Genomic DNA, 26,306 nt, shown 5'->3' on the forward strand with positions numbered 1-26,306 from the left:
AAATGCTTATTATTAGGACTATTTCCAGTGATACAATCATACAATCACTTAGTCATGCAAAAGATGCTGGCGTCTAAGAACATGTTAAGTCAATTCCCAGACACCAGAATTCCCAGACACCAGCATCTTTTGCATGACAAAGTGATTGTGCGATTGTATCCCTGGAAATAGTCCCAATAATAACTATTTGCCTGACGAAGCTCCAGGAAACGACTTTGGATACTGGTCTGCCGTCGTGCGCTTTCCTTTCACGGGACTTTTGGAACAAGTTCATTCGTGCATTCATGTGAGCAACAGAAGCTAGAGCTGGGTTCTTCAACAGTTTCGCGAGTTCTCAAATGAACTTTGAGTATATCTTATTGTTGTGTGCACTGAGGTGTGTTTATTCAAGTCAGCACAATAATTGTACAGAATTTTCCTGCAAGTATTTTATTCAGCAATTTTGAATACAGTGAATGTTCTGTAGTAATCAGCCATGAGCTTTATGCTTTAGTATATTGTACACTGAAGGAGCAGCTAATTATTATGTTTATACCTCTCTCTTTTTCCTTCAGTTAGAAAATGCAAGTAAGGCATTTGGTATTGTTGGATTCTAACACTAAGGTACTTTCAGATCCCAAAAACTATACAGCTATTTTCCCATAAGCAAGAATCTGTACTAAAAGAAATTATAATAAAAACAAATTATACTTTCAAGACTACATTGGAAGCATTGTTATTTGAGGTTACCTGATATGCCAAGTTTTTTAAAAAATAAAAAGCTGTAGCTATATGAAAGATGTTGAATTTAAAGGAATTAACAAAGTTAGATTTTTATGCCCTTTGATTCTACAACGTGGAAAATGTATTTCAAATGGATTCACATGAAAGTTTGACACAGTTCTTAATTCAAACTGTAATGAGATTTATGTTAATTAGTATTCTCATTTATATTACAGATAATTTTTGCTTTCTCTTTGCCTCTTGCCAACCAACCAACTAACCAAACAAACAAACAAAACATTCACTTAAATTGCTGTTTAAGAACCACAATTTAAAACGCTCTTAAACTGAAAAACTTACTGCAAGGATCGTAACTCACACTTAATCAGCATGAAGCTATTTAACAGTTTTGCCTATATGTTTCATACCTGTTTATCTTTAATATTAAAAGCTTCATAACACCATAGTATAATATCTGATATGAATGTACTAGCAAACATGGAAGTCACAAAAGGACTTTAATTTTCTTGCCATTATATGCTAATTTGTTACAACTGATCTCCAGACAACAGAGCTCAATTCACCTGGAGTAAATGGCTGCTTTGGAAGACCCTACAGTATTATTCCCCATTGAAGATCCTCCCCTCCCCTCCCCAAACCCCATCCTCCTCACCCTCAAAACTTTCCAACCTTGACCTGGCAGCTTCATTTATAAGGAAGTAAAAAGTCTGCCGTGAAAACGTTGTGAAACCAACGTCACCCAGAACATAAGAACATTAGAGAAGCCATGTTGGATCAGGCCAATGGCCCATCCAGTCCAACACTCTGTGTCACACAGTGGCCCAAAAAATTATATATATATATATATATATATATATATAGAGAGAGAGAGAGAGAGAGAGAGAGAGAGAGCCGCCACCACCTCCTGTGGCAGTGAATTCCACATGTTAATCACCCTTTGGGTGAAGAAGTACTTCCTTTTATCCGTTTTAACCTGACTGCTCAGCAATTTCATTGAATGCCCATGAGTTCTTGTATTGTAAGAAAGGGAGAAGAGTACTTCTTTCTCTGCTTTCACCCCAGAGTCGGAAACGACTGGTGCTTGCACAGGGGACCTTTCCTTTCCTGTCCCCAAAACCAAGTGGAGCAGTATTTTCAAAGTTATGTCAAGCTGCCAAGTTTCTCAGTACACATGAGGCTACTGTAATATCTAAAGATACTGTGGCTATAGAGGGCTTGTTCTTCTAAGTGGAAGGTGTGTATGATTAGCTAAGAAAGTACCTTCCCTGACAGAATCTGGTGAGACCTGGCCATTATTTTACTGAGTCCCAAAGGGATCTGGAATGGCCACTTCCTGCGACACAAGTAGAAATGACTGAATGAATTATTGCACAAATTACACACCCAAAATATTTATATATTTGCCACAATCCAGCATTCCCAGTATCTGGTTTTCATGCACATATGGAGTTTCTCAACCTTTCATTTCTACCTATTTCTATGGACAGAAAACCTCTACCTGCTGCACACAAGAGTCTGTTTTCCCTCATATCTAAGGGTTAGCTTTACTTACTCAGCTACCATACACACAGGGCGTTTTCGCACTCACCTTCAGCCAGCGCGACCCCCCTCTTCACCGCGCAGGATCTGCGTGGATTTCTCACTAAACGCCGCGGAGCAGCCGGAAGAGCCGGAAACTCCCGGCGCTTTTGCAGCGCAAACGCCAAACTGCTTTTTGGCGGTTTCAGTTTGCGCCGCAAAAGCGCCGGGAGTTTCCGGCTCTTCCGGCTGCTCCGCGGCGTTTAGTGCGAAATCCGCGCAGATCCTGCGCGGTGAAGAGGGGGGTCGCGCCGGCTGAAGGTGAGTGCGAAAACGCCCACACTGAAATCAGCCACTAGCTCATGCCATTATTTAGTTCCCAGCCTGCTTTGTGCCAGTCCCAGTTTAACCAAAGCACAAGAGCCCTGTTGGCGGTTGATGAGCCATTTCCTGCCTTGTGTGGAGCAGCCAATCAGAAGGGTGATGGAGAAGCTATTAAGCTCCCTGCTCTCTCTGCAGCAGGCTTCTGTTGTGAGTTGGATCACCTGTCCTCCCTACGGGTAGTAGTTTGCCTTTTGAGAGTAAGGAATGGATGTTTTGGTCTTCCTTCAAACTGAATTGACCCGCTAATTTAAGGGCATGTCATTTGTTTTATACCAGCCAGGGGGATATTTAAGAGAATTTTATGAGTAGATGAAATCCGATACTGCCATCTGTAGTATTTAAGACTTTCTTTTAGTGTGTAATACTATTTTTAATTGCATGAATTAATTTTAATGCTGTACATTTGATCGTTGTTACCCACCCTGAGCGCATTGTGGGAAGGGTGGGTTATAAATAGAAAAAAAATAAATATATAAATGTTCACGAAAGTGGCCTTTTTTTACCTGTTCCACAATGTCCTGGAGAATCACGGTATTCTAATTAGGCCTGGTCTTTTGACTGGTTAGACCATAACTAGTTTTAAATGAAGCTAACGGTAATGCTGGCTAAAGTGGCAGTCAAAGTGGCCTTGCCCAAAATAGGTGAGATGTTGAAAGATGTTGAATTTAAAGGAATTAACAAAGTTAGATTCCTAAGATTCCAATATGCAGCTGCAGTTACATACATAACATACTAACACATACAAGGATCTTCCTGTCAAACAGGAAGTACTATTAGCTGTGGGTGGTGCTATTAGGTTTGATAATCCTGATTACCTCTTCAACGAGGAGGGAGAAGGATGCCAGAATCAGACCAAACGCCCCCTTGCTACACATTGATTCACAATACCAATGCTGACCATTTGTTCAGATGTGTGGTATCATTCCTCCCCCCACCCCCACAACCCCCCCCCCGCCCCGATTCAGCATAAGGCTGCCAACCTTCATGTGGATTCTGAAAATCTCCCAGAATTACTACTAATTTTCAGACGACATAGATCAGATCCCTTGAAAGAAATGGCAGTTTTGGAGGATGAACTTTATGGTATCACATTCCTGCTGAGCTCCCTCCTTTCCCCAGACTTCGTTTCGCCCAAATCTCCAGACATTTAGCAGTCCAGAGTCAGCTCACTCCATAAGGAAGGGGCCATAGCTCAAGATGAATAGTGCATTAGTAGAACCTGCGTTCAATTGAAAAAGTGCCAAGTTCAGGCAGCTTCACCCAAAGCATCTCTGGATTGAGCTGGCAGAGCTTTTCTGCCTGCAGATTTGGAGAACAGCTGTCAATCAGAGGAGCCTATACTGAGCTAGATGGACCAATGGTCTGTCTTGATATGACAGCTTTCTACATTCACAGAAACTAGTTTCTGTGTACAGCTTTCTTGTGTACTACCAGGATAATAGAAATCCATTTTTTTCTTACCCCTGCAGTGGATGGCTGAGATGGGATGGAAGATACCGTTGTCTGTTGTGTAGCTACAGAAGATGATCTTTGTTGTGGTAGCTCTACCGTTTTAGCTTGTTTGTATCCCACTAGAAAAGGAAACGGCGTACAAATGATCAATGAACTGGAACATTTGTTCCGCTTTAAAATTCCAGCATGCTTCGGAAAGATGTTTGTGGGGCTTAGTGATGGTTCTCAGCTGGTATAACTTAATATGAGCATGATGTGCTGTTTTAAAGAAATACCTTTGTAATTAGATGTTTAAAAAAGAAAATTCTTGCAAGAATATGGATGAATGGAGCCACTTTTGCATGTGTATTCAATCACCCAGATGCATAATAAACAGGAAACTGGCTTTTCCAGTACTGGCTAGGATTTGCTACTCCCCCTGACTTGAGAGATGGCTAGGTTCCTGACAATAAGTCAGGAAAACCCTCAGGCATAAAGAGGACTGTGATAGGTAGGTACTACATTGCCACAATGGTGAATAGGGAGTTGGTGTTGAATCAGTGTTTATGCTTGGCAATAACAATCTGTTACACTGCCAGCAGGCTTTAGGCACACGTTAAAGGTTATTGCCCAAGCATTACTTGTGTTGTGCAACATGGCTGGCAATACAATGGCCAAAATACCTTTTTTATTCATTTCATTTATCAGCACTGAGGCTCAAGATGTTGCCAGCCCATCAGATAAGCAAAACTACACTGAACTGTTTTTGCCTCATCATGCACTTTGCATCCTTCTCTGATCATACTTCATTTTCAGTGAAAATTCAGTGAAAATTTTACAATCAGGGGAAACCCTCACTTCTTCCAAGGCAATGCTACCTTGTTTAAATATGAATACGAGAGCCAGTTTGGTGTACTGGTTAAGTGCGTGGACTCTTATGTGGGAGAACCGGGTTTGATTCCCCACTCCTCCACTTGCACCTGCTGGCATGGCCTTGGGTCAGCCATAGCTCTAGCAGAGGTTGTCCTTGAAAGGGCAGCTGAGGTGAGAGTCCTCTCAGCCCCACCCACCTCACAGGGTGTCTGTTGTGGGGGGAGAAGACATGGGGGATTGTAAGCCACTCCGAGTCCCTGATTCAGGGAGAAGGGTGGGGTATAAATCTGCAATTTTTCTTCTTAAAACAAAGAAACAAATCATCGCAACAAAAGCTATTTTAATACGTAGCCCTTTTCTGGCAATGTTGTGGGAAGGGCAGGGTTATAAGGGCGTTTGATCTTTGTTGTGACTCCTCAGCCTCTGCATGAATTATTTACCCCAGTGTAGCTTGAATGGCAGCCCTGCTCAGCTGATCCAGCTTTTAGCCATTTCTGTACCTGTTGTCGTTGCGGTAAAGAAGCCTCCATTGCTGTAATAGGACAGATGCTGGTCAGCATTTTCCGAAGGCTCCGATTTTTCATCGCCAGCACTGAGGCTGAGTGCGCTAGCGGAGCGGGATTGCTCTCGGCTGCGTCGTTGGGCTTGAACTGGTGGACACAGACGGGGAGAACACATGACTGTCGCCAGCAACATACTTTAACTTCCTTTGCAAGCAGCTATATCAAAAAGGCGAAACTGGAAGACTACAAATACTTGAAAGGCTGCAAGCCATGTTGCAGATTGCGCAACGTACCAGTAATCAAATGTAAGCTTCTAGACTGAATGTTGTCTTCCGCTGGGTCATAGTCAAAGACGGATCCGGGATTAGTACGCCACACACGAAGATCTGCCAGAAACATATGGAGAGTGATAAGTGCTATTCTTTATTACTCTTTACCTCCAAAATCAAAATATAGTAAGCGAAAAAAAAAACCCCTATTTTTATTTGTTTGTTTATGTCAATTTATCTTCCACCCTCCCCGCAAGTGAGTTCAAGGTGGATCACAAAACTTTCTAAAAGTTATAGCACCTAAGTTATAGCACCACAATGTTAATTTTAATGTAAGTTGCTAATGTTTTAATGCTGATTAAAGACCTAAGTTATAGCACCACAATGTTAATTTTAATGTAAGTTGCTAATGTTTTAATGCTGATTAAAGACCTAAGTTATAGCACCACAATGTTAATTTTAATGTAAGTTGCTAATGTTTTAATGCTGATTAAAGACCTAAGTTATAGCACCACAATGTTGATTTTAATGTAAGTTGCTAATGTTTTAATGCTGATTAAAGACCTAAGTTATAGCACCACAATGTTAATTTTAATGTAAGTTGCTAATGTTTTAATGCTGATTTTATAATTGTAATTGTATCTACTATGTATGGTTTTATTGTATATTATATTTATATGTTGTGAGCCGCCCTGAGCCTGCCCTGGCGGGGAGGGCGGGATACAAATAAAAAGTATTATTATTATTATTATTATTATTATTATTATTATTATTATTATTATTATTATTATTATTATTATTATTATTATTATTAAAACTTTTTAGTAGCTATAGTGCCTCAGTGTCCTTAAATATAATCTTTTAATTTAGGGGACAAAGGATAAATGTAGCAACACCATAGACCTTAGTTTGCCAGGATGAGCATGGATCCCAGATTGCTTACCTTGATTAAAAAACTGTATACACGCACCAGCTGTCAAGTTAAGTACAACCTCCAGGGAAATCTAACTTCGGAAATTCCAATTTGTAAGGGTGTGAAACAGGGCTGTATCCTTGCCCCAGCACTTTTTAATCTTTTTTTAAACGATCTAGCCCCTGTTTTATATGCAATCGATGGGCATGCCGCTAAAATTGCTCACCGTCACGTTCCCATCCTTTTGTATGCGGATGATGCCGTCTTATTGTCATGTTCCCAAATTGGATTGAGGCAACACAAAAACCAGACCGCTGGTCCACCTAGTTCAGATTTGTTTCCTCTGACTGGTGGTGGCTCTTCAGGATTGTGAGCAGAGATCTTTCTTAACGTCTATTGATATCTTTTATAATCATTTCAAAGTGCTTTAACACAGATTCACAACCCCTCTCCCAAAGTCCGCTTGGCCCAAGCTATAAACACAACCTGCTCAGAAATCTTGATTACTAGAAAGGGCAGTTTTAATTATATTCTGACAAAAAAAAATGCAAAAGTTATTCAGTTACAAGGATAGGGCTGCCAACCTCCAGGTGGGGCCCAGAGAACAATCCCACTCTGCTTTTACAACTGATCTCAGCTGGCAGAGATCAGCTCCCCTGGAGAAAATGGCTGCTTGGAAGGGTGGGCTCTATGGCATTGTACCATGCTGAGGCCCCTCCCCACCCCAGACCCCACCCTCTTCTGGATCCACTCCCAAAGTCTCCAGCTTTTTCCAACACACACCTGGCAACCCTATAACAGGTATACCTACAACTCAGTGGCCAGGAAAACTTCTCTACTGAAGACCTTAGAGAACCACAATGGGGGGCTATTCTCAGCTAAACTGTCCAATACAGTATAAAGCCTCTTCATGTGGTTTATTATGCCTTTCTTTTTGATGATACAAGATTGTTGTGTCCATGTTTGTTAAGGAAGAAATTGAATGTTAAAGCATATCTAATTCTCTGAAAGCAACTTAGAAAGAAATCCTGAGCAGGTCAGATGGAAATCCTATTTTATTCAATGAGGCTTACTTCCAGAAAAGTTTTCAAAAAATGGCAACCTAACAATGCAATCCTAAACAGTTATATCCGTCTAAGATCATTGCTTTCAATGCTTAGAACAGCACAATAAAAGTAAAATTCAAGGCTGCTGCACTGTAAATGAACATCATCCGATTAACTGGGTGGTCATAGTTAAAAGGAGATGGAATATATAGCACAGTAATAATTTTTTACCATATATCATAAGTAATTATTATTTATGAGAGCCAGTTTGGTGTAGTGCAGGGGTGGCCAACAGTAGCTCTCCAGACGTTTTTTTGCCTACAACTCCCATCAGCCCCAGCTATTGGCCATGCTGGCTGGGGCTGATGTGAGTTGTAGGCAAAAAAACATCTGGAGAGCTACCGTTGGCCACCCCTGATGTAGTGGTTAAGTGTGTGGATTCTTATCTGGGAGAACTGGGTTTGATTTCCCACTCCTCCACTTGCACCTGCTGGAATGGCCTTGGGTTAGCCATAGCTATCGCAGGAGTTGTCCTTGAAAGGGCAGCTGTTGTAAAAGCCCTCTCAGCCCCACCCACCTCACAGGGTGTCTGTTGTGGGGGGAGAAGATATAAGAGATTGTAAGCCGCTCTGAGTCTCTAATTCAGAGAGAAGGGCAGGGTATAAATCTGCTGTCGTCTTCTTCTTCTTCTTTTTGACTTCAGGGATTCAAGGTTTCCATCTCCTCCAGACCCCAGCCCTTACTCCAAGGCATGCTGTTCAGACAAGCTTCAGTATAGCAAACGGGAGAGGGGGTTGATGCTCACCCAGTTCCCTGTCATTTCCAGGACTTTCCCAGAGGTTTCTGGGCCAGATCCCGGCTGTTCTTCCTCCTCAGCCCTCCTTCAGACCAGTGTTCCCTCTAAGCTGAGTTAGCGTGAGCTAGCTCACAGATTTTTAGCCCCCAGCTCACAGTTTTGTCTTAACTCAGGAAAAAGGATCCCAGAGCACAATAATTTATGCAGTTGCTCACAACTTTAATGCCAGTAGCTCACAAGTTTAATACTAGTAGCTCAGGGTAGAAATTTCGCTCACAAGTCTTTGCAGCTTAGAGGGAACATTGCTTCAGACTGCCCTTAAAAGACCACTCTAGAGGAGGAACAACCAGAGCCCTCCTGCCAGTGTCCCACCCCTCCCTCCTGCTTGTTCCAAGCCTCTCATTTGGAGGCTCATTCACCACTTGGAAGGGGCTCCCCTGCCACTGCCTCCTTCTTGGACACCCTCCCCTTGCTGCCAGCATGCAGGACAACTAGGACTCAAGCCACACCACCTCCAATCCCACCACAGCCTCTTCCTCCCCCTCCCCGTGGCCAATGTGCTAGCAATTGCCATATCGCTGTACAACCCAAGAGTCCCAGCCAGCTCTTTTGCAGCCTCCCGCCTCACTGCTGCTGCCAGAGAGCCCCTGAAGAGCTGGAATTGGGTCCCCCAATTGAGGTGAATTGGTCCCCCAAATGAGATGAGCTGCCCCCCCCAACAATTATGTAACAGGTTTGTGAAATACATCTATATAATGTAAAAGAAAGAACAATGCAGTCTAAGAGATGAATACCTGTGAGGTTGTTCAATTCTTGATCCTGTTCTACGCGTTTTCTTTCTATTTCCACTACTTTTCTCTGAATGCCCCTGTAGCTGATATCACTGAAATCATGCATGTTCTTCTTTACACGCTCTGTTATGGGGTCAGTAACCACTGGCGTGAAGCTGCCTTTGCTCTTTTCAAAGTCTTCATGGTATTTCACCTGGAATCATCAAAACAACAGTATGTCTATTCCAGCTTTACATTTCTTAGTAATCTGTATTTCTGCTTACCTTTTTTTCATATCCTGGTTACATTCACTCCGCTGGCTTTACTAGATATGTCTGATTCCTATGAACTCTGTTGCATCAAGACTGATTCCTGCTTTCGTATTTTAATGTCTAGGTTGAGGACAGTTCATCTTTGACTAAGATGAAAAGACTAAGCATCATTTAATAAATCTCCACTGACATTTTGTTTGTGTCGATTTCACAGAAAACGATACTTACTGTCGAAATGTGCCGTTGTGTCTCACGAACACGCCTCATTTCAGGGGTATCCAGGACAAAGGCTGCTTTACCTTGGACTTGCTTCCGGAAACTATCAGAATACAGGACCTGACAAAATGAGAGTTGGTGTAAGTGAATCAGGCCCAATCAAGGAACAGATTTCATGTGGAAGTCCTCAGAAATGAGGAGTGAACAAACGAAGCACCGAATGTGGAAACAGCTTGATTGCCTGAATATGCCAAAATTGCCTTTTTACAATACAGGTGGAGGGCTGCCTTTGAAATGATAATTGCAGATGTAAGAACATTTATTTTGTATTATTTATATAGATTCCAAGCTTATCCCACCTAAGAATTCCTGACAGCAAACTCTCAAGATATAAAATGCCAATTTTAAATGTAAAACGGTAAGTCACTTACAACTAACCAGTTTAGTTCCAGACACTAAAACACTGCCTAGGGCAAAGTATTCCAGGCTTCTCTAGAAAATACTCAGGCTTAAACTTTGGCAAATATCTGGAAAACGAGAGATCTAGATGTGTGAGAGCCATCAAGAGGACTGCTCTACATACTCTCTCATTATAAAACTTTGAAAAACCAAGGATATACTCAAGAGCAACTTAATTGACCTTAAAGAAAGTGAAATCACATAAGAGTGAATGAGGTTGAAAGGGATTAGTATTTTATTGCTCAAAATTCGCAGTCTGGATTATGCCCAGATAAACACTGTTATAATGTGTTTATGAGGACTCATTTCCACCAAGAGACAGGCTACCACATTCAACACCCACGGAAGTTTCTAAGTGATTATTCCAGTCAGCACCACATGAGGTACATTACAGCCATCCCATCTGAAGACTTTTAGGTCTGAATTACAGTGCTATAAGTGAAGACCAAGGTTTCAAAAAAAATTTGGAGGGTCTCTTCTCCCTGCAGTAGAACTGTAAATTGATGGTTTACTGAGCAGAGGCTTCAGGAGTCCATACTTTACCACACTCCCCTCCCTTTTCCTCTATGACAGAGGTGGCCAAACTTGCTTAATGTAAGAGCCACATGGAATAAATGTCAGATGTTTGAGAGCTAAAAGACATGAACATCAAATGTTTGAGAGCAGGAAGGAAGGAAGATGGGGAGGGAGAGGTGGAAATAAAGCACCTTTAACTTTAAATGCATTCTTCAAGACACCAGCTTGCCATTTTAGTACCTATTGTTCTCTGTAATTTTAGATTTTACATATTTTAAATTGTGTTGTTTTTTTTTTACTGTTGATTGTTTTTATGATGTAAGCCACCCTGAGCCTGTTCCACGGGAAGGGCGGGCTAAAAATCGAATAAAATAATTAAATAAATAAGTGTTTGTAGAATCTTTCGGGCTCAAGTGCCGTGTTCTACTGGAGAAAGTTTTCCTTCCAGACGTTTCGTTCTCAGCTGCGGAGAACATCCTCAGTGGCGTTGCAGCCGGAGCAGGCGCTCTGACTTTCTTGGCTGCTCCAGCTGCAACGCCACTGAGGATGTTCTCCGCAGCTGAGAACAAAACATCTGGAAGGAAAACTTTCTCCAGTAGAACACGGCACTTGAGCCCGAAAGAGTCTACAAACCCTAATGATGTTACCAGCCGTGAAAACCTGAAATCTTTGATAAATAAATAAGTGATTTGAAGAGAGGAATGCCTTCTCCAAGTCAGCTATCAGGGGCTTCAAGAGCCACACAATATGTGTGAAAGAACCACATGTGACTCCTGAGCCACAGTTCAGCCCACCCTGCTCTATCAGGAGAGCTGTAGCTTATATGGAAAAATTACAAAAGTGATTTGATCAAACCCAGTATAATTTTTAAAACAATGGATTGATTTTATATTGGATCCCCTAGGCTCAGAGAACAGTCGCTTTCATTATTTTTAACAGAATGAAATTAATCAATTCACCATTTTTGTACTGTTTTAGATTGAACAATCTCTTTCTTATTGATGCACTTTCTCTCCAGTGGCCCTCTTGCAAAAAAGAATGAATGCACTGGCTATGGAATCGCCTTAAACTGACCTTAGCAAAGTAAGGAGAAGCAATTATCATCTCTACCATGTCCACATGGCTTTATTTTATACAAAAAGGATGGCCAGTGACATACATAAAGTTCCCAACCCCAGAAATATATATGGAGACTGAGTGTTTAGGGGGGGGGGGGAACTTAAGCAACATTAAAATAGGAACGAGAAACTGGGTTCTAACTTGGAGGATCAAAGCAGCCCAAATTAAGGAAGAAAGACAGGTATTCTTCCTTTCCTTCCTGTGTGCATTTCCCATGGATTTTATACACTGTGGAACAACAGTGGCTTGAGGGGTGCATGACCTTGGATGTGAGATGTGTGTGGGTATTTAATCAATATAGCTGCTGTATATTTCCCCCTGCAAAATAGAGTACTTAAAAAGTTCAACCTTCACAGGAACCAAATGGGTTAGAGCTTGAACATTGACTTTACATGATGATGCCCACACAGGTTTACTGTTGAATTATCGCTTCCACAAATCAAGCACTTTGATTAACTATGCATGGAATAATCAGAAACATTGTGAGAGGCTAGCATATGGCCTTCATCTGAAGGTAGGAGCAGTTACTTCAGCAGAATTGATACTGACAAGGATCCAGAGTTCTATGTGTGGCTTCCAATGTTTATATGCTTGGGGAGGGCTTAGCTCAACCCTTTTTGTGGCAATCCCTCGTGCCCCTGAATATCCCCTCATGCCCTTTCAAGAAAAAGATTACTCTACTGCCCATGAACCTATAATAGAATGTCTGTTCATATTGATCTGATTTTGCTCTCACCTTCCATAGTATATAATTGCAATGCCCTTAAAAAACATCTGACCAAGAAGCAAGATATAAATCTTTTAAATAAATTAAATAATGCTCTAACAAGATTTATATGTTGGTCATTCTAATATACAGTCTCAACCTGGACCAAGAGTTTTCACCTCTTCTGTTATCTTATTTTTTTTCTTCTGGAATACTACATGTGGCTAGAGAAACTATACAATTCTACATGCTGATGTTACCTTTGAAATGTAATACTAAATATACATTCATTTAAGTATATCAGCCACAATTCTCCTGTATGAGGAATATACATGAGAATATACATGAGATCAAGGACAAGAAATAGCTATAGTTTTTAGTTTCACCAAGATGGGCTAACATCTACAGGCACAATGATAAGAAATCATTTTCTAAAACTTCAGCAGCAATACTTAGGGTTCAGCTGTTATGCAAGGAGGCTTTCCGATTCATTTTAACAGGAAATAAACACATACAAGCAGAGTTTCACTTCTGCTGAATTATTTAGTAAGCCAAGTTACTTGAGATTTAGTAAACCAAGTGACTTGAATCCACTGACAACTTCTATGGATGGAAGAATTTCCAATATATCCACAATGTCCCCATTCTTATCTTGCGAACAGTGGACCCTCTAGGATGGAATTGGGGGGGGGGGGCAGTCAGACATCTGCACTGGAAGGGTGGAACTAGTAAGAACTGCCCACTTCTAACAACAGAATCTTTTGGTAAATCCAATGCATGCACTTCAGAACTTGCACATTTATATGAAATCACTACATCATTCTTCAGACCACTTGAGCAGGCTTCTTTGGGGCCTCAGAGCCAAACAACTACCTTCATCTTGTTTCTCTGTGGAATCAGTCGTGGACAGGCCCATAGAGTTCTGGATTTATGTAAGCTGTTTCCAGTAATTATGTAAAGTGTGGCATTGTATATCACTTCAGTTCATATTACATTCTTGATTTAAACACATTATTCATTTTTAAGAGACTGTTAAACTGTTATTTGAGGTCAATGGTTACTTCAAAGTCCTTACACTATGTATTAAATGTAGACTCTACAGAAATAGGAGCAAGGATCAATTACAAATGTTACACTTTTAGTTATATTTTAGTGTCTTAAATGGAAAAAAATTATAATATTAATAAAGTTAATAGTTGGGTGGTGTTTATAAATAGATTAAGAAAAAAAGTTATATTTTAGGGTGTTAAAAAGATATATAAGATCATTGGTCTGTCATTCTGAAAAATACCGAGCTAATGTTTTCTTGATTGCGTTTAGCTCTCTCCATCTCTGGAGTGACAGTTGTTGGAGTTCCTTTTCCCAAGTTCTCTTTGTACAACACCTACAGCATACAAGAAAGTGTCCAGAAATCAAAATTAGATGATTGTCAATGAACCTTTGGGTAAGTCGTGTTACTGTTTAATCATATTCATCACTGCATGGTTGGGTAAAGAACTCAGAAAACAAAGTGTTAAAAAGTTACTAGATAAGGTAAAAACAAAATGTAGTTGTACAAAACAAAACAAATGAAAATAGGAGTGTTTTCTTCATGATACTAAGAATTTATAAGATTTGTATAGATTAGATGCAGGAAAAGTTGATCACGTTATTATTTTTTTAGTCTCAATTTTCTTTTTTCTTTCAAATACCAAGCTAATGTTTTCTTGATTGCGTTTGGCTCTTTCCATCTCTGGAGTGATGGGTGTGGGAGTTGCTTGCCCCATATTCTCTTTATATAAAACCTGAGGATTGCAACAACAAAAAAGTATCCAAAAATCACAAAATATAAACTGAATTAATGTATTTGAAAAATAATGTGTGGGGGGAGTTACATCTTTTTAAAAAGAATAAAAAGATAAAAATATATGTAATGAAGAACTACTTAGTAAATTTTACAAATCAACATTAATATAAATATAGTTGGCAAAGAAATATATTTATTTACTTATTAGATTATTATCTTCTACTTTTAGCTATTGTGCCCTGCTGCCACAAGGCTCAGAATGGGTCAAAACATAATACAGATAACAATCATAAAAACTATTACAAATTATTTAAAATACAAACAGGACATCACAATTCAGATGACTCACAACTCAACCTTTCACCTTCTCTAAGGGTAAATTCAGTTTTCTTTGCCAACTATGATAAGCTTGTGAATCCAATTTTAGTTATAATTGGTTTAATGGGATCAGATATCTGAAGGATTGTGTTGTGCATTTAACTGTTCCTTACGAGGATTGAATTTTCTTTATGTGATGCCTGCACAATATGAAAGATACACTGCAAAGAAATCTCTCTCTCACACACACTGACACACACACAAGATTTGTGTGAAACAAATAAGCAAATAAAGACAAAAATTCAAGGAAGAGAAAGTGTAAAAGTGAAATTAAACAGCTGTAAAGCAAAGTAAATGAAACTGTCTGACTGCCTATCTGCCTGTCTATCTATTATTTCATTTACTTTGCTTTGCTCATTAATTAAATTAAATATATATTAATTTAAGAAAAGGATTCTATCCAGTTGGCAATATTCATCTTTATGAGTAACAACATGGTCCAATTATTTGGCATAGTTTAGAAAATATCTTCCCTACCCCTATCTCAAATCTACTCTTTAGGATTTCAGTAGCACATGCATTTGTTTTCTTAAACTATTGACTTCAGGTGTTCATATATGCAGGAGATAATGAAGATTTGTTTCCTTTTTTCCTTGCAGTTTTCTGTAAATCCTGAAATAAAATTTTCTCATCTTTCTTAAACAACGGGATGCACAAAATTCTGTACACTTCACTATGGGTGGAGCAGAGTGATATAAAGACAAACTGGATGCAATCACATGAGAGATTTGGCTTAACATAGCCATGCCTCCCATCTGAATTTAATGTGTGCAATCACACGTGCACATCTGCCCCCAAGTTTTGCCTGTACCTACTTCATCTTAGGACAGGCTGGGACCGGATTAAATAACTACCAGGAGCTTCCCAGTAGCAAACCTCTAAAACATAAATAGGGCACAGTTCCTGGCCATATGAATGGCCAGGTGCATGATGCATCCACCCCAGATGTGCATGAGCAGTCTGAATGCTCTTCTTGCATATGTGTGGCCAGTGCTTCTCCCAGCAGCAGGGCAGAACTATGTAGAGCCAGGATACTGCTGCACCAAATCTCTCATGTGATCCCACTTACTGCCAGCCACTTGCACTTCCTACATATTCTACTACCCCAACCTTTCTCCTCAAAGACACAACTTAGCTTTGAACTGTGAATTCTGATGACTAGATGTATTGATAGGCCTTTTGAAATCCTTTCTCTAGAATGCTAGTATCATAATACAATAATATTGTATCTCCTTGCTTCAACATTCTCTGTGATGCCATATTATGAAACTAATGTAGAAGAATTCTTAAGTGTATTATAAATGTAGATTATATGTTCTATTATCATCAGAGTAAGGACTCATCACAGTTACATACATTGTAAGATGACCTGTGTTTCATAAACATTATAACTGAACACTCTTTCTATGGGATTTCTCAGGTACTTTATGGACCAGCAGCCACAGAGACTAGTTGTGTCTGGATAGAGTCCTACAATCATCAATACAATACTCTTAATTTTCACAGCTACAATATTAATAATATGTTTACATTATAAGTAAACAGTGAGTATTTTATGAAGAGAATTTTAGAAACTAGACAGAAAATTTCTGTAGATTGTTAGACTGTTATTTTTTTTTCTTTTGAATACCGAGCTAATGTGTTCTTGATTGCGTTTGACTCTCTCCATCTCAGGAGTGACAGGAGTAGGGGTACCTTTCCCCAGTCCCTCTTTGTACAAAACCTACAGGATACAAAAGAGTATCCAAATATCATAAAACAGTAATAAATTCAAATAAAATGTTATCAGATTAAAATGTTAATTTGGATTACACCAATATCCATTAAAGCTAATAAGGTGTTGATCTGAATGTCACCAAAAATGGATACTGCCAATCAACACCATAGAGAAAATAATCTAGTAGGATGAGAAAGATGAAAATAGATTTCAAGATGTGTTTGTTAAAAATAAAAAGGAATAAGTAAATCCTTAGTATAAATAAGTTAAAGTTTAGGATGTAGAGAAAGTTTAATGTTCAAAGGACAGGAGTTTTATGGCAGAAAGTGAATTGATACTATTTATGGTTAGAAGCGGACTCATTAACACATCAGATGTTATTTTATACAATTCAGGACAAAGGGGTTTTTTTTCCAATTTAAATACCGAGCTAATATATTCTTGATTGCGTTTGACTCTCTCCATCTCTGGAGTGACAGGTGTCGGGGTACCTTTCCCCAGTCCCTCTTTGTACAAAACCTATAGAATAAAAAGGGTATCCAGAAATCATAAAACAGCAATGAATGCAAAGAAAATATGATTAGCTTAGAATGTTAATGCTTGGATCACATCAGCTTCCCATAAAGCTGATTGGCTGTTGATTTTGGTGTCACAAGGAACAGACTTTTAATCAACACCCAGAGAAGGAAACAATCTATTGGACAAGAAGGTTGTAAAAGTAGAAAATAAAGACCAAATGCGTGTTTGCTGAAAAATAAAAAGAAGCGGTAAGTAGAAAATAAAGTAGTAAAGAAGAAAATAAAGACGAAATGTGTGTTTGCTGAAAAATAAAAGGAAGTAGTAAGTCAAAACCTAATACTAATATATTAAAGCTTAGCTTGTATTCAGAGGCTAGAGAATTGGAACTAATTTTGTTAGAATTAGTGAATCTCTAATGTTATTATAAACACTCAGATCTTAAATGGATTTTTTAATTCCTTTTGAATACCGAGCTAATATGTTCTTGATTGTGTTTGACTCTCTCCATCTCAGGAGTGACAGGAATAGGGGTACCTTTCCCCAGTCCCTCTTTGTACAAAACCTACAGAATAGAAAGGGGTATCCAGAAATCACAAAGCAGCAATGAAAACAAATAAAACATGATCAGCTTAGAAAGTTAATACATGGATCACATCAATCTCCAGAAAAGCTAGTATGTTGTTGATTTCACTGTCATCAGGAACAGAGGCCCTCAATCAACATTCAAATAAGAAAATAATCTATTAGAAAAAGGTTACAAAGATTAAAAAAACCCCTAAAGGACAGCTGCTAGGTTTGCTGCAAACTAAAAGAGGAATAAGTCAAAATGCTAATATGTTAAAATGTAGATCAGGGGTGTCAAACATGCAGCCTGGGGGCTGAATCAGGCCCCCGGGAGGGCTCCTATCATGTCCCCAAGCAACTGGCTGTCATCTGCTTCCTTCTCCCTATCTCTTACTCTCTTCTGCATAACAGCTTGCTTTGCAGGCTTGCTCAATTAAACAGGAGCTACAGAGCAAAACCACTATTTTCTTCATTGGCTGAGGTTCCTCTCTTGGAGAGGAAGGGGAGGAGAGAGAGCTTGCTTTGCCAGGCTCTCTCAATTGCACAGCCAAGCCTCTCTTCCTTCTATTGGCTGAGGCTCCTCCCCTTCCTGGTCCCCTGGGAAAGGAAGGAAAGAGCCAGAGCTTCCTTTGCCCAGTTCCCTGGATCCCATGGGAGAAATACAAAGAAAGCACCTTTAAGACCAATGAGAGCTAATGTTTTAATCATGTTTTATTTTAAGGTTTTTTTAAAAAAAATCTTTAATTGTGTTTGTGTCCTTTATAAAGTTTATATCTCTGCTATCTCTAATCTTAAATAGGTACACACATGGCCTGGCCCAACATGGCCCGGCCCAACAAGGTCTCATTTACGTCAGATCTGGCCCTCATAACAAATGAGTTCGACACCCCTGAGGAGAGAATTTAATATTCAGAGGGTAGGAATATTCTGGCAAGAGGTGAATTGATTAGAAAGAATAAACCAGTAACACTTATAATGTTACTTTATAAATTATTTAAACACTTCAAATCTTAAGGGCTGTTTTTGTTTTGCTTTTCCTTTTGAATACCGAGCTAATGTGTTCTTGATTGCGTTTGACTCTCTCCATCTCAGGAGTGACAGGGGTAGGGGTACCTTTCCCCAGTTCCTCTTTGTACAAAACCTATAGGATGCAAAGGTATCCAGAAGTCATAAACGAATAATAATACTAATAAAATATTATCAGCGGTGTAAAAGAAAGCTGCTGGGGTGTTGATAGCAATGTCATAAAGCTGTTGAGAGACACTCAATTAAAATAATCTAGAACTGTGAGAATGCTGAAAAGGTAGAAAATACAGACCAAATGTTAAGTTTGCTGAGAAATGAGAAAGTAACAAGTCAAGTCCTAATACTAATATGTTAAAATGTAGAGAGAGGTTTTAATATTTAGAAGGTAGAGGTATTGTAACTAACAGGGTGACTGATTACATATTTGGTTAGAAAGAATGAATCAGTAACATGTATAATGTTATTTTACAAAATGTTAGCACTTCAGGTTTTAAGAGGGGTTTTTTTTTTTTTAATACCGAGCTAATATGTTCTTGATTGCGTTTGACTCTCTCCATCTCAGGAGTGACAGGTGTAGGGGTACCTTTCCCCAACTCCTCTTTGTACAAAACCTATAGGATACAAAAGGGTATCCAGAAATCATAAAACAGTAATAAATGCAAATAAAATGTTACAGCTTATCATGTTAATATTTGAATCATACCAGCTTCCAACAAAGCGGGTGGGCTGCTGATTTAAGGGTCATCAGACCTTCAGTCAACACCCAAACAAAATAAGAAGCATTAGAAAGTTTGAACGTAGGAACTATATACCAAACACTACATTTGCTGACAACTAAGGAAGGAGTAAGTCAAGCCCTAGATGAATACATTACATTTTAGGCTGTGGAGAGAGTTTAATATTCAGAAGGCAAGGGTCTTAAAGCAATGTGAATTGATATCACTTGGTTAGAAAGAGTACATCATTAACACTTCTAATGTTATTTTAAACCATCCAAGTCTTAAGAGGGATTTTCACCCTTTTTGAATACCGAGCTAATGTGTTCTTGACTGCGTTTGACTCTCTCCATCTCAGGAGTGACAGGTATGGGAGTGGATTTCCCTACATTTTCTTTGTACAGTACCTGTGAGACATAAGAGCAGTCATATAAATTAAAAAAAAAATGTTTAAACACTATAGAACCTGTAAGGTAGTTATGATTTTTCTGTATGGGTAATAACTGTTTAAAAATAAGTGGGTGGGGGTTAACTGTTTAAACATAATGTGGGTGCTAACTGTTAAAAATAATGCATAAAAGTCCCCTTTCCCCCTAGGACTAGTGCACATAACAATTATTCCATTGATATACACAGAATTCTATTGAGGTGGTAAGAAAATACAATGTTATACTTCAGGACTGACATAAATGTAAGGCAGGAAGCAAAAAGTTTAAAAACCTCAGAATGTGATACCATCACAATAAAAAAAAGATTTAAAAAAGATTAAAAGGTATGCGATTCCATAATATGTATGGACAATAAAGAGCTAGAATGCATAAGATTTAACTACTAATAAAACAGAATCAAAAGTGTTTTTTTTTTTCTTTCCATAAAGTACCGAGCTAAAGATTTCTTGGTTGTGTTTGGCTCTCTCAGTCTCTGGAGTGACAGGAGTTGGGATTCCTGCCCCTAAAGGTTCTTTGTATAGGACCTGTATAAAGACAAGGTAATATAAAATAAAGGGGGGGAGGGGATCAAAAGTTAATTCAATTCTGCTTTTAAAAAAAGGTCTTGAAATTCTGGGTCTGAGTCTACAGTTGTGATTGTTTCCACACAGCCGTGTAACGGCTTGACCATGTTATATTTTCACAGTATTTTTCCTGTGGTTTCTTGTCATTTCATTATTGATGTATGTCATACAAAGATGGATCCACGATATATCAAGGATATAATCCAGCCAAGAACTTTTAAGTCCCACTGCTTTCAACAGAAATATGCACATACTTTAATCTCTCCTACTGAAATCAAGTGCCTAGTGTTGGCTGGATCATGACTAAGCAAGTGAAAAAACTCACAGACATACTGGATGCTGTACTGAGGACAAACTTAAATATTTTGAATTACATGGGAGTTTTATACCATTATAGCAGCCCCGTGGCACAGAGTGGTAAAGCAGCAGTACTGCAGTACTGTGGTCTAACCTCTCTGCTCACAACCTGAGTTCAATTCTGGCGGAAGCTGGATTCAGGTAGGGTCAACCCAAGGTTGACTCAGCCTTCCATCCTTCCGAGGTCAGTAAAATGAGTACCCAGCTTGCTGAGGGGAAAGTGTAAAAGACTGGGGAAGGCAATGGCAAACCACCCCGTAAAAAGTCTGCTGTGAAAACGTTGTGAAAGCAACGTCACCCAGAGTCGGAAACGACTGGTGCTTGCACAGGGGGCCTTTCCTTTCCTTTATACAGTTGGATCAAAATTTTCTTCTTAATACTTTGCGAACACATCCTTGGCACATTACTGTACAACATGCATGCTAGAGAGTTGTGCATTGGATTTTCTTTGGCCATTTCTTCCCACAAGCCATTGTTGGTGAATTCTATATGAACTTGGGTATAAGGTTTCCACTGGCAGCAGGGGGGGAAAAGCAAAGAGAACCACTGGGAAAGATACCAGAAGTAAGGCAGAAATATAGCATAATACAAGCTTAATAGCAAATGCGTCCACCATTTTTCCAGTTCTGTAATCATATTCCTACAGCATTGATTATTGAATGTTTTGTGTTGTCTCATTGGTTTCTATATTTTGTAATCCACATTGAGTCTCAATGAGAAAGGTGGCCAATAAATGAAACAACCATTATATTATAATTTCATTCAATTTATAAAGTTCCAGTGTTTTACACTGGAACATGTTGGTTGCATACTAATGGTTCTGTTTTAAAAAAAAATTGCTTACTGAGTTCAGCCCAACTGGAGATTCAGACCATATGTTCTGTATAATGTGTCACAGAAGTAAAAAATTATTTTTAATGGGGGGGGAGGGATCAAGAGCAAAAGAATTTTTTAAAAAAGAAAGATAAAAAAGAAAAGGTTAGGAAATGACAAAAATGATCAAAATGTTCAAGATTATTGAATAAAACACTCAACTGCAAAAATGTAAGCAATGTCATTGAAAGGATGAAGAGGAAAGGGGCTATATTTTTCTATAGGTGAATTACGCATAAGGGAACTTTTACAAATGATTTACAAGAGACCTTTATTTTATTACTTCATTGATATGCGTAACTCTGAGTTTCCAAGGTGACAGGAACTGGAGTATTCTTCTCTTCAGTTCCTCTAGACCTGGTAATCTATAGAAGAAAACTCAAGGGAAAGGAGCCAGGTTGCAACCTGAAGGCCATGCTGTCAGAACTTGTAACTTTATTATTGCTAGCTTAATGTAGAACCAGTATAATTGATGGTTGGCAAGTATGCATAGAGTGGACCTGAGCGTTGAACCAGACCGACCCCATATTGTAACCTTTCTTAACCTGAAGTGCCTGAGTAGTAGTTAACCCTGCCCCGATGGTATCCAAAGTATTTGGGGGCTGTAGACTGAATAATGTTGTATCTCTGTACTTTCTCACACTGACACCCTTTGAAGCCGAATCGTGTGGCCTTCAGAGTAAGGAGGCAACGTCTTTGCTGATAGCACTGGTGGGAAGACAGATGTGCCTGTAACGGTGTGAATTAAAGCTTTGTGGGTTGTTTGTTTTACTATATAAAACTGGGCCAGTGCTGGCTCTCGCCATCACTGTTATCTTGTACCTTGTATCTAACAGTTCTTAGTTCTCTCTAATAAAATCCTAGCTTGGAAACTAAGTATGGGATCTGCCTGGAGTTCTTAAGTTCTGACATTATAACAGTGATCCCATTGTTTCGGAGCTTATCTGAACTGGAAACCCGGCCCGATGGCTGCAAAGGTTCCAGACAACGGAGAGCCCACCACTCCAACGGAGGACCCGCCGCTCGACCCGAAGGTGACGGGGGTGAGGCGCAAGATTAAGGTGCCCGCACCTTTCTCGGTGGACGCGTTCGCCGCACCCCGATCCTGGAGCCCGCGGAAGTCCACGGCGGCGATCGACGCGGCGGAGCAGCGGTACAGAAGTATGCTGGGCGACGGGGCAAGCGGAGACGGAGACGACGACCAGGGCGAAGGTCCAGAACCGCGAGGCGGGGACGACCCGGTCCGGAGCCTCCGCAACGACCTGTTCGACTATGTACGGGAAATTCACAACGACGTACACGCCTCCCGAGTTATGATGGCCGAGGAGATGCAACAGAACCTAGGCGCGATCTACGACCAGCTCCGCACCTTGCAGACGGCGGTCCTGGGGATCCCCGTGGGAGGGCTGCCGCTGGGGCAACCGCCCGTGGCTCCACCGGCCCCGCTGGCTCCCGCGCCGCCGGTGGTGCCCGCTCCAGCCCCACCGGCCCCACAACCAGTGGCGCCTCCGGCCCCGGGGGCCCCCGCGCCGCCGGTCCCAGCGCCTCCGGCGCCGCCAGTTCCGGCGCCCCCGGCGGTCCCCGTGCCCGCACCGCCAGCGCCGCCGGCCCCAGCTGCACCAGCCCTACCGGCCCTGCCGGCCCCGGTGCCCCAACCCGCGGCACCCCCGGTCGCAGGGGGGGGGAGAGAGCTGAAAATTACATTCGACGGGAGCCCAGAGGACGTGGAGTACTTCACCATACAGTGCGACACGTTCTTTACCCACTGGGGTGCGGACTACCCGACCGAAGCCAGCCGAGTGTACCACATTGCGTCCCGACTGAGAGGTCCAGCCCGCAAATGGTACGTCGGGCTGTTCACCGCGAGGAAGCCCGAGCTAGCAACTGTAGCGGGGTTCCTGCACGCCATGCTCCGCCAGTACGGCGACCCGCTCCGCGAGGAGAAAGCCATCGCAGCCCTCCAGCGCATCGAACAAGGCAACCGATCCATTCGCGAGTATGCCACGGAGTTCCTGGGCTACTGCGCGGCAGTGAGAGGGTGGAACGAGATTATGAAATATACTGCTTTTTGTAACGGGCTGAACCCGAACGTCCTCGACCGCTGCTACAGCCACGGGCGACCCGACACCTTGGTCGGGTGGATCCAGCTAGCCGGAGAGGTCGAGACCAACATCCAGCACGTGGGGCTTCGCCGACAGCAACTGGCGAAGAAGGGGTTGAAATCCACACCCACCAAGGCGGAGGGGCGACGGGCCCCGACAACCTCGACCCCCACCACTGCCCGAAAGTGTTACCGGTGCGGCGACCCGGACCACCTCGCCTCCAACTGCCCAGCCAAAGCGGGGTCCACCCCGCCGACAGCCAGGCCAACCGCATCGGGGCCCAAGAAGAAAAAGAGTAGTCGGCCGAAAGAGCCCGGACGGGGCTCCGTCGCCACCACCTTGGCGACTGACGAGGATTTTACCGCCGAACCAGAAACCGTGGAAGAATCGACCGGGGAGTCGGACGACACCGAGTCGGCGGGAAACGACAACGACCTGCTTTAATGGGTGCCGCGAAGCAGGTCCAGCAACAGCCGGCACTCCTCACGGTGAGAGCCACTGGGGGTTTATTGTTTATGGCCGTAACCCTTCTCAACCCGAACCTAAAACGGTTCATGCATGCCCGAGCACTAATCGACTCGGGGTGCAACCGGGACTTAATCACCCCCCGCCTAGTAGAGGCGCTAGGATTAGCCACGTCCCCCCTCCCGCTACCCATGCTTTTCCAGCAGATGGACGGGGGGCCCATGAGGGGAGAGCCATGTAAGCTAGAAACGCAGGCGGTCCCCGTTGGGACCGAAGAGCATTGGGGGATCGAAACTTTTGTAATTGCCCCCTCTTGCTCGTTTGATGTGGTGATGGGCTCGGGTTGGCTCGCCCGCCACCAGCCAGACATAAGGTGGGAGGAGCAGATCGTCCGATTCCCGGACTGGAGGTGCGAACACCACCATTGGCGCCCCGAATGGGGGCCGCATCCGCCTCCCCGGAATGAGCGAGCCTGCCTCACCCTCGAGGAGGTCGCCTCGATCCCCAATGAATACCGGGACTTAAAACTGGCCTTTAGTGAGAAGGAGGCGGATGAGTTACCACCTCACCGCCCCACGGACTGTGCAATCGAACTGATCCCGGGGCAGCAACTGCCAAAAGCGAAACTGTACTCCATGGGTTGGGCGGAGAAAGCGGAACTCCGCAAATTTTTGGACAAAAACCTGAAGCGGGGGTTCATACGACCGGCAACAGCCCCCCATGCCGCCCCCGTCCTCTTCAGAAAGAAAAAGGATGGGTCGCTTAGACTTTGCACAGATTTTCGCTCGATAAACGGGATTTCGATGTCTAATGCCTACCCGATCCCATTGATTAAGGACCTATTGAATACTGTGGCCACAGGGAAAATATTCACAAAACTCGACCTCCGAGACGCGTACTTCCGAGTCCGCATCAGGGAGGGGGACGAGTGGAAGACCGCGTTCAATACCCCGCTAGGACAATTTGAGTACTTGGTTATGCCTTTCGGGCTACAGGGGGCCCCTGGGGTATTCATGAACTTTATCAACGAGGTTCTGCGAGAGTTCCTGTTTAAGGGGGTGGTGGTGTACCTTGATGACATCATTATCTATTCGCCAGATCTCAAGTCACATGTACCACTAGTCAGAAAAGTGTTGAGCACCCTGTGCAAGCACAAGTTGTATGCCAAACTATCAAAATGTGAATTTCACAAGACTGAACTAGACTATCTAGGCTTCCGAGTATCGGGGGAAGGGTTGTCAATGGACCCAGCAAAGGTTCAAGCGGTGCTAGACTGGGAGCCCCCACGAACCCGCAAACAGCTCCAAAGTTTTCTCGGGTTCGCAAATTTTTACCGCGACTTCATAAAGGGGTTCGCCACCATCATGTTACCCCTTACGGAGCTCCTTAAAACAAAGGGGAAGGGGGCAGAGGCAAAAAAGCCGGGCGCGCGCCTAACGTGGACGCCCGAGTGTCAAAAAGCCTTTACAGAATTGAAACGCCTCTTCACCTCGGAGCCCGTGTTGGCCCACCCTGACGAGTTAAAACCTTTCGTGGTTCAATGTGATGCTTCCGACGCCGCCGTCGGAGCCATATTAATGCAAAGGGGGGACAACGGGGTTCTGCGCCCCTGCGCCTACATTTCACGAAAGTTCTCGAACGAGCAGAAAAATTGGTCAGTGTGGGACAAGGAGGCTTTTGCAGTCATGTTTGCCTTGAAAACCTGGCGCTCCTGGCTTGAAGGGGCCAGAGTCCCATTTGAAATCTGGACTGACCACAAAAATCTCGAGGCATTGACCGGGCGCCGCAAAATGACTGCAAAACAAATCCGGTGGGCTGGGTTTTTCGCCAAATTCGACTTTGTACTGAAACACATCCCAGGTACCAAAAATTTCTTGGCGGACGCCCTCTCCCGCCTGCCACAGCATGAGAGCCTCCGCGAGGAGGTGGTGGACTCCCTTATCCCCCCTTCGGCCATCGCGGGGGGGGTCACCACCCGCTCCGGGAAGAGGATCGGTCCCCCGGAGCCAGACCTCTTGTCTCAGTTAGTTGCGGAGACTGCTCGGGAAGCAGACCAACCACCGAACCTCCGTAAAAGCGAGGACGGCCTCCTGTTGCACAACGAAAAGATCTATGTGCCCTCCTCCCTCCGCAAGCAGATTTTAGAGCATTGTCATTCCAGCCGCCTGGCGGGCCATTTCGGCTATGTCAAAACCCTCAACCTCCTTACCCGACAGTTTTGGTGGCCTAGGCTCAAAAGAGACGTCTCCGAATTCGTCCTCTCATGTCCCACCTGTC

The 26,306-nt window shown here is 42.3% G+C and overlaps 1 protein-coding gene across 6 annotated transcripts in view; it reads right to left on the bottom strand.

Annotated features, from left to right (window-relative positions):
- The window catches only part of NEB (nebulin), a 358,296-nt gene that overhangs the window by 1,687 nt on the left and 330,303 nt on the right, over positions 1–26,306 (bottom strand). For 3 of the 6 annotated variants that reach the window (XM_060256972.1, XM_060256973.1, XM_060256971.1), the window contains 14 exons: positions 20,101–20,193; positions 19,535–19,627; positions 19,023–19,115; positions 18,527–18,619; positions 17,384–17,476; positions 16,822–16,914; positions 16,309–16,401; positions 14,206–14,298; positions 13,806–13,898; positions 9,727–9,834; positions 9,251–9,440; positions 5,726–5,818; positions 5,430–5,579; positions 4,087–4,196 (listed from right to left, as the gene is read on the bottom strand). In XM_060256972.1, the coding sequence (XP_060112955.1) occupies positions 4,087–4,196; positions 5,430–5,579; positions 5,726–5,818; positions 9,251–9,440; positions 9,727–9,834; positions 13,806–13,898; positions 14,206–14,298; positions 16,309–16,401; positions 16,822–16,914; positions 17,384–17,476; positions 18,527–18,619; positions 19,023–19,115; positions 19,535–19,627; positions 20,101–20,193 (1,488 nt within the window). The remainder of the gene's footprint in view (positions 1–4,086; positions 4,197–5,429; positions 5,580–5,725; positions 5,819–9,250; positions 9,441–9,726; positions 9,835–13,805; positions 13,899–14,205; positions 14,299–16,308; positions 16,402–16,821; positions 16,915–17,383; positions 17,477–18,526; positions 18,620–19,022; positions 19,116–19,534; positions 19,628–20,100; positions 20,194–26,306) is intronic. The other 3 variants (XM_060256975.1, XM_060256974.1, XM_060256976.1) reach the window with 3 other exon arrangements.

This window comes from Heteronotia binoei, chromosome 16 (genome assembly GCF_032191835.1).
Source record: "Heteronotia binoei isolate CCM8104 ecotype False Entrance Well chromosome 16, APGP_CSIRO_Hbin_v1, whole genome shotgun sequence".
In the NCBI taxonomy this organism is placed as follows: Eukaryota; Metazoa; Chordata; class Lepidosauria; order Squamata; family Gekkonidae; genus Heteronotia; species Heteronotia binoei.